Here is a 12,553-nt window from a genome sequence, read left to right on the forward strand (position 1 = left end):
TTGGCTCAACAACAGTGATGTAGAAAAAAGATCACATAATAACCTTGATTCAGTTACAGGTTACAGTTTTTCTCATTTGCTAAGAAATGCTTAATAAAACTGGGATCCACTTGTTCATCATCATCTCATTCTTATCACAGCAGAAGTCTTCTCCTGCAAATGCCTGAACACTTTTTAATTTGTTTCAGACATTTTTCACCCCCTTTGTCAAAACAGACACTACAGATCTCACTGAAAGACCGCAAACTATATTGAATTCACTGTGTTGAACAAAAGGAAAACATCTATTCACATCTGATAGAAGTACTTGCATAATTATGAATTTCTAATGCACCTGTGAAACTCATTTGCACAACTCTTCACTCAGCAATCAGTTCTCATCCCTCTATAAAAGATTCCACATCTGCTCTGCTATTTGCAAGTGTGGAACAAAGAGACCAAAGGCATTGAAGGAGAGTAAGAAAGCATGGCAGAGCGCCAGAGAAAGAGGAATATGCATGGTGGAGGAGAAAATACAGCTCAAGTTTCAAATGAAAGTCTGGCAACAATTGTTGACCATGTCATCAGTCATAACTTGTCCTTTAGAGTTGCAGGACAAAGGGTCCAAGCCATTCTGAGTCAGAGCACTGTGGCATCTATTGCCAGGCTTTTCTTTTCAAAATGACAACAGATAAGTCACAATGTTACTGTATACCACTGTGTATTTCAGCTTTACTGTATTGTCCTGTTGGCAGAACAAACTTTGTCTACAGTAATGAAGATGTTTCATCAGTCCCATTTATGTGTTTGTCATAATCATGTCAATTTTGATATTCTGAGATTTTTTTTATTATAATGTTATGTTATACCATAGTTATGATCTGCTCTTTGAATTTGAAAGTTTTTTTTTTTTTACAGAATAATGTACTTGAAGCTCAAGGGGCACATCACAAATTAATTTGTGGATGAAGCCAGCTTTAACCTCTTTAAAGAGAGGAGGAACATTTATTGGGCAGTTTGATCAATAAAGAATGCCTCATCACATTTCTTGATGCACTAAATGAAAGACTGGTTTAACCTAAAGAGATAGGGCTGTTGATGGGTTTGCTATACAAGGAGGTAAACATCCAATTTGAAGTTCTGAGAATTTCAACTCTTCTATTTTGTTTTTTAGATAATACCACCCATAAGTTTCCTTATTTACTGTATATAGCTGGGGTTTGTATTTTGTTGTCCATTGACTTGAAAGAATAAATTAATTTGACCACAAGCTGTGTTTTTTTTTTTTACATTAATTGAGGGTGAACAAATGATGATGAACAATCAATGGGAACTCCTTCAAGACTGTTGGAAGACCATTTCAGGTGACTACCTCTTGAAGCTCATCAAGCGAATGCCAAAAGTGTTCAAAGCAGTAATCAAAGCAAAAGGTGAATACTTTGAAGAACCTAGAATATGACATATTTTCAGTTGTTTCACACTTTTTTGTTATGTATATAATTCCATATATAATTCCACATGTGTTAATTCATAGTTTTGATGCCTTCAGTGTGAATCTACAATTTTCATAGTCATAAAAATAAAGAAAACTCTTTGAATATATATATTAAAAAAAGTATAAAATAAAAATTTTGACAAAAATAATCAAACAATAATTGATGGACGCCCTATTGAAGATCCCTGAACTGCATTAATGTTTTAATCGAGGGAGTCGACTGCTTGCTGGTGCTTTTTTGACAGATCCCTTCTTCATACTTGAATGTTGCCTCATACTCTCCTGGCCTCTGCTTTAAACAAAACAAAGCAAAAAAAAAAAAAAACATGATTTATGATACCCAACATTCTAAACACTTATTTAAAAGTACAATACCTGAAATCAAAGACATACCATCCATCTGCTGTGTCTATTCATATAGGACAATTAAAACTTAATAACTGAACATTAAAGGGATAGTTCACCTAGAAATGGTTAAACCTGTTTGACCTCTTCTGCAGAGTACAAATATAAAGAAATATGAAAAACATAATGTTTGAAAAGACATGAAGGAGAGTAAATAATGGCAGAATAATTTTTGTTAAGTTATTACTCATTCTGAGATTGAAAAGATTGGTCTTGTTTACTCACAATTTTAAGTATACCAGTGATATAAGTATACATAATGATAAAATCACATTCTGTTCTCACAGTGTTGATTTACTTGTAATTATTGCATGGGTCAACTCAGCATGTTTATTCCATGTTGCTAAAAGAAACGTTTAAAGGAAAAAAAAAAATAAGACCTGGCATTGTTTCATATGAACCAAAGTGGTATCATTTGATGATGTACAGTGTGTTTTCACATTTACGTTTTGTCTGGACCCAGCGCTTTCCTCCGGGCTTGAACCATCTGCTGCTTTCTGCTCATATCCAGCGTTGAAGACAGCTATAGGTACACATTATCCGCAAGTTTATACGCAAGACTTTGCAAGTTTAGTCAAGTAGCTCTGATAAGTCTGATTCTCATTGAACACAATGAATGGTAAAACCTACATTGTACAGTGCCTTGGATAAAAACATCTGTCATCATGTTATGTGTGTGAATACACATACTTGAAAGCACAAACCGGAAAAGTTATTTTAAATTTCTTCCTCACCTTTGCAATCTCTGCAAGATACGCCCGCCTCTCTTCGTAGACTTTCTGGTAAGCCTATTAGGAATAGAATGCATAATAAAGACAATTATGTCTTTATTTATGTCTTTGTAATGTATGATCAACTAACAAATTGTTATCCTTCCTTATTCTTCCACTAAAGACTCTCATGTCATCATAATTGTGGAATAATTGTTATTATACCTCTAGGGGAATTCAGCAGCCCATACATAAACTCTTTCACTTTCTCATGTTAATGTCATTTATGTTACAATTATTAGCTGGAGATTTTGTACATAAAGATTTGTGATGTCTTGACTAAAGGGAATTTTCGTAGTAGGAATGATAGTGAAAGATATGATGGTGTAGGACTTCACCTTTCCTTCCTGCACAATTCTTATTTGGAAGTCCTTCAGTTGGGATTGAAGGCCGCACTTCTCTGTAGACAGCAATTTCAGCCTCTGTCTGAGAGCATCCTAAATAAAAAGAAAATATCTGAACAAATTAAAGGACTCCTTCACCCAGAAATGAAAATTTGCCTCAAGGATTACTCCCATTGAGCCCATACAATATGTAGATGAGTTTGTTTCTTTGTCACAGCAGATTTGGAGCAATTTAGCATCACATCACTTGCTCTTCAATTGATCCTCTGCAGTGAATGGGTGCCCTCAGAATAAAAGTGCAAACAGCTGATAAAGGCATTACATTAGGCAAGGCAAGGCAAGGCCAGTTTATTTATATAGAACATTTCGTACACAATGGTAATTCAAAGTGCTTTACATAAAAGAAAGTAAAATAATAATGAAGAAAAATAATAACAAGAATAAAACAAGCAATTTAAAAACTTTTACAATTATTAAAAAATGTACTTATTTAAAATGAATTTAAAACCGTTATAAAATGATTTTACACAAAATAAAATAAAAAAACAGTGAAAATATAGTGCAATCAGTTCGGACATTGCACAGTGCTCATTCACTAAATGCACAGCTAAATAGATGCATTTTAAGTCTAGATTTAAATGTGACTAGTGTTTTAGCTGATCTCTTCTGGAAGCTGATTCCAACTGCGGGCAGCATAACTAAAGGAGGACTCTCCTTGTTTTGTGTGAACCCTTGGTATTTCTAACTGACTCGATCCTAATGATCTGAGTGGTCTATTCAGTGAGCATGTCTGAAATATATTTCGGTCCTAGGTCATTTAGTGACTTATATACACGAGTAAAAGAACTTTAAAATCAATCCTAAATGTAACTGGAAGCCAGTGTAAGGACCTGAGGACTGGTGTGATATGCTCAGATTTTCTGCTTCTAGTCAGAATCCTGGCAGCAGCGTTAATCCACAAGCAATTATTACTGATGAATTTGTTGCTTTCAAACATGCAGATTTTGGCTTCATTAAACATTAATCGATGTAATGAATTATGAGGATTATTGTTATGTTTTTATAAACTGTTTGGACTCTCATTCTGATGGCACCCATTCACTGCAGAAGAACCACTGATCAACAAGCGATGTACTGATGGATTTCTTCAAATCTGTTCCAATGAAGAAATTCATCTACATCTTGGATGGCCTGAGGTAGAGTAAATTGTCAGTAAATTTTGATTTTGGAGTGAGCTATTTCTCTAAGAAACTGAATAAAGTATGTTCTTATATGATGTGTGATTATATGACAGGGATAAAATGAAATATTTTGCACGGGGTCAAACCTGACCTCAAATATTTTCGCTTTTTAAATATTCTAATTGTCATCCCATCCCTCTGGCATGGCCTGCCCAAGTCTTTGTCGCTTCTCTTCCCTCATTTACAGATTACTTCTCACTGATTAATTTTTTTTTTTCAGGCTGTCTGAGCAGATTGATTTTAATCTCGTCTTTGGCAAAAGACCATATTCAGCTTTGCCAGGATGTAATGAGAAACAACTGCACCATGCAACAATAGCAGCTGAAACTGAAATGTGTATGCATCCACTGAAGCATAAACCAAAGTGTTTCTTCCATGTTGCACAGACAGGGTGTGTGAGGGAGCGAAATGTGCATATATATTTAAATTTAAATATAAATATATATATATATATATATATATATATATATATATATATATATATATATATATTAAAAGACTGTGCTTTTGACTGCTACAATATTGTGCATGTCTATAACATTTTTATACATAATTATTTAAAATAATATATTTTTATTTTTGTTTATATTTAGGGTAATTATTATATTGTATATAATTTGTAGATTTTGTTATATATATATATATAATTATTTAATATTATATTTATTTATTTTTTAGCATTTAAAACAATTGCAGTTTTATTTAGAAGTTTTGGTAGCACTTTTTTGCAGCTGAAATGCTTACCTCTGACATTTCATCATATGAGCGAATAGAAGCCAGTCGATCTGAAGAGCAAGACAAAAGTTACAGTGGTGCAGTGTGTACAAAATACATCAAAATAACAGCATGGCTTATTCTCTCAGCTCTAAAGCACATGGCTCTCCTGTGCCTGCCTCATATTTCATTCTGTATCAGCATAAGTCCCTTGATCATTCATTTCATCATAACTGTATAACAGATGTGATGAAGAGGTTGATGAAGATGATGAAGAGATATAGAGATAGAGCCAACATAGGAAATCATGAATGAAGTATGTGAAACTGTGGACATGCACTATGACCGAGCCCAAAACACTTTGTTCCAGACCATATAAAGCTTATGGACTGAATTGTCCCGTTATTTTTCTGGCAGGTGCCCCCAAGTGTGTCTTTGTATTATTGCAGACTGATTGCAGCAACAAGCTATGAGGCCTGAAAACACCACAAATTACAAAATATAAAGGCTATATGGGTTATATTATTACGAGATAAAATATTAGACTTTAGCAACATCAAAAACGAAAGTGAAAAATATACAAAAAGAAGCGTTTCTTATGCTACCTGAGGGGTCACCGCGGAGCGTCTCCAGTCTCTCTTGAACGACACTGATTTGTTTCTCCAGCTGCTCGTTCAGTTCCAGCTGTGTCTCATATCTGGTTCTCCACTCGTTCTCTGAGCAGAGTGGCACGGTTCAACTTTAATGAATGCACGAATTTGTTCTTTTTGCTCATTAGATTACTAGTCGAAAGTAATTTTACTCTGAATATACCGTCAATTTTATGGGTCAATAGGGTCAATTTTCTTGCAATTTTGTTCATGTACAAACCTTCTCCGTCAACACTGTGAAGTCTCTTCTCCAAATCAGCCAGTGTGCTCCTCATGTCAGACACGGAGTCCTTTAACATCTCCCTTTAAACGATTCATACATGACTAAATAAGTCTAATCAACGTGCAACTGCAATGTCTGATATGTTCATGGTGACAGCAGTCAAGACGCAGAACCTGATTTTACGTGAGACATGTTCCTGGGACAACATCTTTGTTGACCCTGGAACAACATTGTGATTAACCAATCAGATTTGACAAACAAGTTTATAGAATTTAGGGAGTTTATGCTTACCATCACTGTTTGGTTCTTGTACGTCAGTGTCATTCGTGTATAATTTCCTCTGATTTTAGTGATTACTCGTGGTTAAGGTTAGGTTTAGGTGTAGGGATATGGTCAAGATTAAATTTTTGGAGTAAAACGTTGTTCCAGGGCCAACAAAATATGTTGACCTAGGAACACATCTAACTCTGCAAAACGACGTGCAGTCAAGACAGATGCTTTGTTGTGTTTATAAAATATGTTTGGACTTACTTGACCTCTCTCTCCTGCTCGACTTCGGCTTGCAGTTGGGATAACTCATAATTTCTTAGATCAGTTTCTGCCATCCTCAGTCTGAGTATAATGAACAGGTTTCACTTTCTTCGGTGTATTTGTGAATGTTGGGCTGTATCCACGGCAACGAACAACCGCAACATTGATTACGCAATCACGTTGGGTTCTACTGTGCGCGGCCTTTTCAATAACCGTTACCTTAGCGCTTACTGTAACGGTTATGATTTGACAGATGTATATGAAATCATGTTTAAGAAAAGGCAAGAAGACTCTACTTTTTATTACAACTATGACAGTTGTATTTACACTAATATATGTTACAAAATAGTACCAGTGTGTTGTTTTTCGTTAAACTAATGTAACATTTTGTGGTAAACTTTAATGAGGTGGCATTTTCTTAAAGTTAACATAAGCCACAAGAATGTCCAAAACAGCCATAGAGAACAGTGATGTTAATTCTGAAACAGTTAAGTTTTTAGCTTAATGCATCTGAAGAATATAGAATGCAAAATGTACTTAGAATGAAAATCCAAGATACTTGTAAAATAAACATTCAACCAAGGTAAAATAAAATCAAATACCCTGTCACTGTTTCTTTCTATAAAAAAATAACTCTGAATATCTTTAAGATTTTAAAAAAGTCATCTTTAAGTAACAGGAGTATAACATTTAACTAATACATTACATGCCTAAGTGCATCCTTCTGTAATCGTTGACCAGTATAATATCAATCTCATTATCAATACAAAACGATAGTTTTTTGCTACAAGAATGTACATAAGTTAACTGATGACAGCTAATCATTTATCATTTCCTCTCATCCTTAAGTGGCTTTCCTTTCTTCTCGGTTCCTTCTCCTCCTGAGCTGTCTTTCTCCAGTGCTTTTGCAGTGTTTTTGCCTGTGCTCTTCAGCACACCCTTGATTACAAAGTTGTCCAAATTAAATGCTGTGACGCCTACATTGACAGCAGACTGGACTGCAGTGTCTGCAGCTTGTCCTGCCTCGTCTCCATACCTGATCACAAACATGGAGATATTCTGAGCTAAAAGTCCTGACAGAAGTTATTTTGTTAACTATTGATTCTAAAAGGATATTTGAAGTAATGTGAAACGTTTTAAAATGAACAGAACACAGTGCACAGACAAAATGTTGCATTCACCTCAGTTTTAATTCACAAAGCATTCTGATGGACCATTAATAAGAATAAGCACCTTCTCAGCGCCTCCTGAATGGTCAGTAACTCAAGAAAATAAGGCACTTAGGGCAGGTTCGAATTAGAGAGAGACATAGTGAGAGAAAACACAGTGTTTTTACCCGCCACCATTTATATGCTGCTAGGGGGGTCCAAAATGCTTCCTAGACCCCTAAATCTAAAAAAGCAACAGGAAAGAGTCGATTATTTCCCAAAGCACTGAAGTTTAGATAGATTATATAGCAACAACAAAAAACCCGCTGTGTTAGGTTCAGAATACAAGAAAAGCAGAAAAGAAACTGGGAATCAGTGAATCCTGAAAAGCAATAAATAAAAGAAAACACCTACTTGTGCTTCACAGTAGTCACAGTCTCTGAAGTTATGCTTTTGCCAATGGTCTTTGCTGCTGTTTCCAGGCTTGTCCAGAGAGATGACAAACCTACAGAACAAAATCTGCATCTAAGTTATAAAGAATCTACAAGTTTGATATACTAAGTAAACCTAATGTATAAAAGCCTTTCAGAATTTATTTGTTGACCTTGTATGCTGCTTCCTGCCACTAGCTTGGCTCCATCCATGTTGGAGCAGCCTTCTTTACGTTTCTTGAGGGATCCTGGGATGATTTTACTACCGTGTTTTTTCACGTGTGGAGCAACTTCTTTCCCAACTCTACCAGCTACAGCAGCAACACCATCCACTGGTGAATAAAGCAAAATATATTATACATGTTGCAGAACAGGATACAGAAAAGCTCTAAATATGCCAATATATGATCAATCTAGTTACTCCATTGTTTTACCTAGAAATTGGCTGACTTTCACAGCACCCCCTGTGGCCTGCTTGGCTGCATTTAGGCCTTTGGTGACCTTGGGGCTGACCTCTGCTGGGGTCTCCTCTGGAGTGATGTTTTCCCGTAGCTTAGTTCCTCCTTTCTGGATGGCTTTACCAGTAGCTTCAGCCCCTCGCTCAAGCCCCCGACCCAGCCAGGAGGTCCCTGCACAGCCACAGTGGAAATACCACAATGTCTTTAGCACTTGTTTTCCCTTAGAGTGTATAAGAGTGGCCTCTAGTGGCTATTTATAAAACGCACCATAAAGGTGTTCAGTGCACTCAATTAAATAAAGGTTCCAAGAGGGTTTTTTCTATACTAATGACCTAGAAGATCATTTTAAGTTCCAAAAAAAACCTCTCAGCAATCTAATCTTTACATAAAAAGTTATATACATCTTAATGTGGAGAATACTGTAATAACCTGAAGACTCTTTTGTGCAACAGAAAAATTCCACAGTGTTAAAGGTTATTCATGGAACCTAGATGCAATCTTTCTGTTTAAGAATGCTTGTCTTCTGACCTTCTACTTCAGTAGAACAAACAAATACCCTAGATATCTATTGAGATACTGAGATTCCTATCAAAATTTCAGGTTTCTCTACTCTGATCCTAAAGTTCAGACCTGCTAAAATCCCCCGAGACATTTTTTCGCTCCAAACAGGAACAGTTTTATCCACCGGTCCTGGTGTTTGGATAACAGCCGTTTCTGAAGGAGGAACCTTCCCACTCAGGTTAATGTCTTTTCCTGTAGCGCCAACTTGTCCTTCGTCTCCCTTAAATTGAAAATCCCTCGGTTATGAGTAATACGTAGCAAACTTAGGAGTTATACAAAACAAATGCATAGATTGAGTGTTTAATAAACATGTACATTTTGTCTTTTTGTCATCATACATTCTGGCAAAAGCACAAGTGAGATTAGTACCTGGACCCTGAGCTGTGCTAGTGCTGACAGCTGTTCCTGGAACAGATGCCTGTCTGCTGCAGGCAGCTCGGAGGACAGCACCACCCCAACATAGGACCCCGGCACTGCTGTGGTGGTATCGGGAAATGTGAACACACCTTTGTTACTAAGAAAGACTGGTGAGTCTGGGTACAGCGGGTAGATCCAATCACAAACCTGCAAGTACAACATTTCAATCAAAATGTAGAGATTTTTTTTTTATTATTATTATTTTTTTTACTGTACATGAGCTTTACTATAATGTGTTGTAGAAACAATTCACTTAAAAATTGCTGATAAATTTCCAACTTTTTAAAGTAAATAAAAACTGAAATAGTATATTTAAATGTTAAAAAAAGACAAAATGTTAAGCGTTCATTTTCAAATTTACCAAATGTATTCATGTGATTAATTATGGTTTTATTGTATTGACTGCCATAGTTTTTAACAAGAAACTTTGCTAAGGACTTAAAATGTCATTAAAAATCTATGAAACTTTATTAGAACTTTATTAATAATATATTAATATCAATCATTAAAAAACAGTTAAGTGAAATAAGATATGCTGCAAATTTAATAATAAATAATGTATTACCTCCAGCCTATAGTGAAATAAGCAAAAGAAAATATTTTGGTATTCCAAAATGTTTAATGACCCTTTGAACTAAAATAAAGATGAATTTAGTGTATTTGGATGTCATTGTGCACATGAGGGACAACTGGGGTCAAATAAGACTGCAATTATATTGCATATGTTTGTGCACTGTGTGATTATTCAGAAAGCCACGCTTTGTTCTGGATGTCTAAAGTGGGACAAAAGACCACTGTGGGACGCGTGCAGCAGTTATGTTAGCACGTGGACTCCATGAGTTCTACATCAAGCCCCAGAGCAATGGGAGCACTGGACAGCTAACAGCCCTCAAACTGGAAATCTGCCAGAGCCGACACTCAGCCATTCAATGAGACTCTTCTATTTGCTGAAACAGCATGCAGACCGATACTACACAAAGAACCCTGTCATCTGTAACAGCCTGTTTCTAGCACTGCACAACCTAAACAAACCTAAAGCTTTTTATACAAGTACCACAGAGTCAGGTTGGACTGACTGTTGTGGGTTTGACAAAAGAGGTGGAGCTGTGAAAGCACCTATTTTTGACATAGAAAGTGAAACTTTCCTAATCCATGTCGGATTTGAGTGATACAAACAATCAAGTGAAAGTAAAACTTCCTCAGTTTAAAAGTATAAAATCACAAATAGCCATCAAATGAGCCACATTAATTAAATGTCAAACAATCTCTTAAGAAAAAACACAAAGTTTCTACTTCTCTCTTTGCTCTGTAATGTTCCTGTAATTTTATAATATGAGAAGAATGTCAGAAATCTTAGTTATTTTGCGGTCAGCCATGAACTAATGCTCAACAACAACCAAACCTTACACAGACGCAATTCTTTTTAAAAACAAGGTAAATGTTTCATGTGATCATCACAAGACTAAAAATATCAACAAAAAAAATCCTTAAGAATAGGCCTAAAGATTGCTAGCATAAGATTGCTTAAAGATGTAGAGTTTTTAATCACGTTTCACAAAGTTCTTAATATCTTTTACTGAATTCTTTATTAAATAATCTCAGCATTTTACACCGTTTAGTATTTATGTTATATTGCTTTTTGATAATTTGAATATGTTTTTATTTTTATAAAATTTTTGTAATTTTAGGTCTAGTAATTTCGGTAGCCTATGTGTTTTGTCTTTATTATTATTCTTCATATATTTATTTTTATTTCAGTGTCAGTTTTATATGCCTACTATACCGAAAACAAAATCTATAATTTTTTTTAAGTTTTTCGTCTAAAAGCCTATTTATATTTTATCTCAGCGTAATTTAAATTACCAAAAACAATAACAAAACTTAATAAAACCTGGAAGAGAATAAGACAACAAAAATAAGTAGCCTATACAAAATGAATAAATATAGAAATAGTCTCCAAACACAATATTTACCTGTAGGTATGCTGGGGCATAGCTGGCATTGCCGTTCTGGCTGTTGTATATGATTATTCGTAGGAACCCTGGATAAGAAGGGGCACTGACATGACCCTCGGCAGAAACGAAGAACATCTGCGCCCCACTGGGCAAGAACAAAATCTCCATGCCAGCCTCTCTGAGATTGACTGGGGCAAAGGACTGACGTTGGGGTGTCTGGTTGGGAGCAGCTTGAAATGCCCCGTTGCCTCCATGAGAGAGTGACAGATGCCCTTCTGTCGGTTGTGGGGAGTATGCTGGTGGAAGTTCAGCGGGTGCAGTGGAGCCCGCCGTGGGGGAGGCAGGATGAGCAGAGGCCCCCCCTGAAGCGGAGACAGGTGCTCTGGTGGTAACGACAGGAAGGGTCGGATAAAGGCGCTGATCCGAGCTCGCTGTGGACTCAAGCACCCCGAGACGATCAGTGATGGTGCTCAGAGTCTCGCTCATCCTCTGCTGCATCTGACGCGCGGAGACCCAGTGGCGTCCGACGCATCGCTCACCATGCGTGTTCACCCCGAGCCCTCGGAGAAGATGCCGCCTGCCCAGTTTGTACAGAAGTAGAGCTTGGCCCTTATTCCCCACCTCGTCATACTGAAGCCCCGAGTTCAGACACTGCAAGGCTTTTTTATAGTTCTCACGAATAGCGCGGATTTCAGCCGGTTCTGGTGACTCCATTGTAAGGCCAAGAAACGCAAAATTAAACCTCAAAAGAGCGACTGTAAAACTTACACAAAAAAAAAATACGCTTTGGCAACGTGCGCTTAAATTAGTAGTGAGTTTATTTTCCTCATGACACACGACGAAATTATGTAGTTACTTGTCACCAAGCAGGTTCGACCAGATTATGGGGAAGAAAAAAAAAAAAAAAAAATTTGCGCTTGTCACTGAAAGAAAAAAAAAAAAAACCCGAATGGGTGTTTCATATCGTAAACAAACACCTGAAAGCGCCATAATTCGTCACAATAGTAGCCTAAGCTTTAGGGAAAATCCGTTCTTTGAGTCACCCCCCCCCCCCCCCCCCCCCAATAAGTTAAACTTAATATTAAATCGGTGGTTGTCAAGCTCTGTGGTAACCTTTGGTAAGTGCTGCATGAATTTGGTTTTATATAAAAAAAAAAAAAAAAAAAGCCGGTTGACTTTTGTCTTTCTAGAAAAGGAGTCCGTGAACGCAAGAGGTCGTTGTGCACCATAA

General features: G+C 36.5%; 2 protein-coding genes across 3 annotated transcripts; both read right to left on the reverse strand.

The window, feature by feature from the left end:
• Positions 1 to 1,320: 1,320 nt before the first annotated feature.
• On the reverse strand, positions 1,321 to 6,501 carry ccdc169 (coiled-coil domain containing 169). The gene is made up of 8 exons (XM_052567471.1): positions 6,353 to 6,501; positions 5,819 to 5,901; positions 5,554 to 5,664; positions 4,979 to 5,019; positions 2,988 to 3,086; positions 2,614 to 2,667; positions 2,326 to 2,402; positions 1,321 to 1,763 (listed from the first exon to the last, which is right to left on the reverse strand). Exons 1-8 carry the CDS (start codon positions 6,424 to 6,426, stop codon positions 1,670 to 1,672), a joined length of 633 nt encoding a protein of 210 aa, XP_052423431.1. The 5' UTR covers positions 6,427 to 6,501; the 3' UTR covers positions 1,321 to 1,669.
• A 512-nt stretch (positions 6,502 to 7,013) lies between these two features.
• On the reverse strand, positions 7,014 to 12,219 carry sparta (spartin a). 2 transcript variants are annotated; one of them, XM_052567473.1, is made up of 7 exons: positions 11,341 to 12,219; positions 9,320 to 9,514; positions 9,020 to 9,170; positions 8,366 to 8,560; positions 8,105 to 8,263; positions 7,915 to 8,005; positions 7,014 to 7,388 (listed from the first exon to the last, which is right to left on the reverse strand). In XM_052567473.1, exons 1-7 carry the CDS (start codon positions 12,034 to 12,036, stop codon positions 7,181 to 7,183), a joined length of 1,695 nt encoding a protein of 564 aa, XP_052423433.1. In that variant the 5' UTR covers positions 12,037 to 12,219; the 3' UTR covers positions 7,014 to 7,180. The 2 variants fall into 2 exon arrangements, with proteins under 2 accessions (XP_052423433.1, XP_052423434.1); XM_052567474.1 differs by lacking the exon at positions 7,014 to 7,388 and adding an exon at positions 7,524 to 7,744.
• Positions 12,220 to 12,553: the final 334 nt, after the last annotated feature.

The sequence above is a fragment of the Carassius gibelio genome, chromosome B10, assembly GCF_023724105.1.
Source record: "Carassius gibelio isolate Cgi1373 ecotype wild population from Czech Republic chromosome B10, carGib1.2-hapl.c, whole genome shotgun sequence".
Classification (NCBI taxonomy): domain Eukaryota; kingdom Metazoa; phylum Chordata; class Actinopteri; order Cypriniformes; family Cyprinidae; genus Carassius; species Carassius gibelio.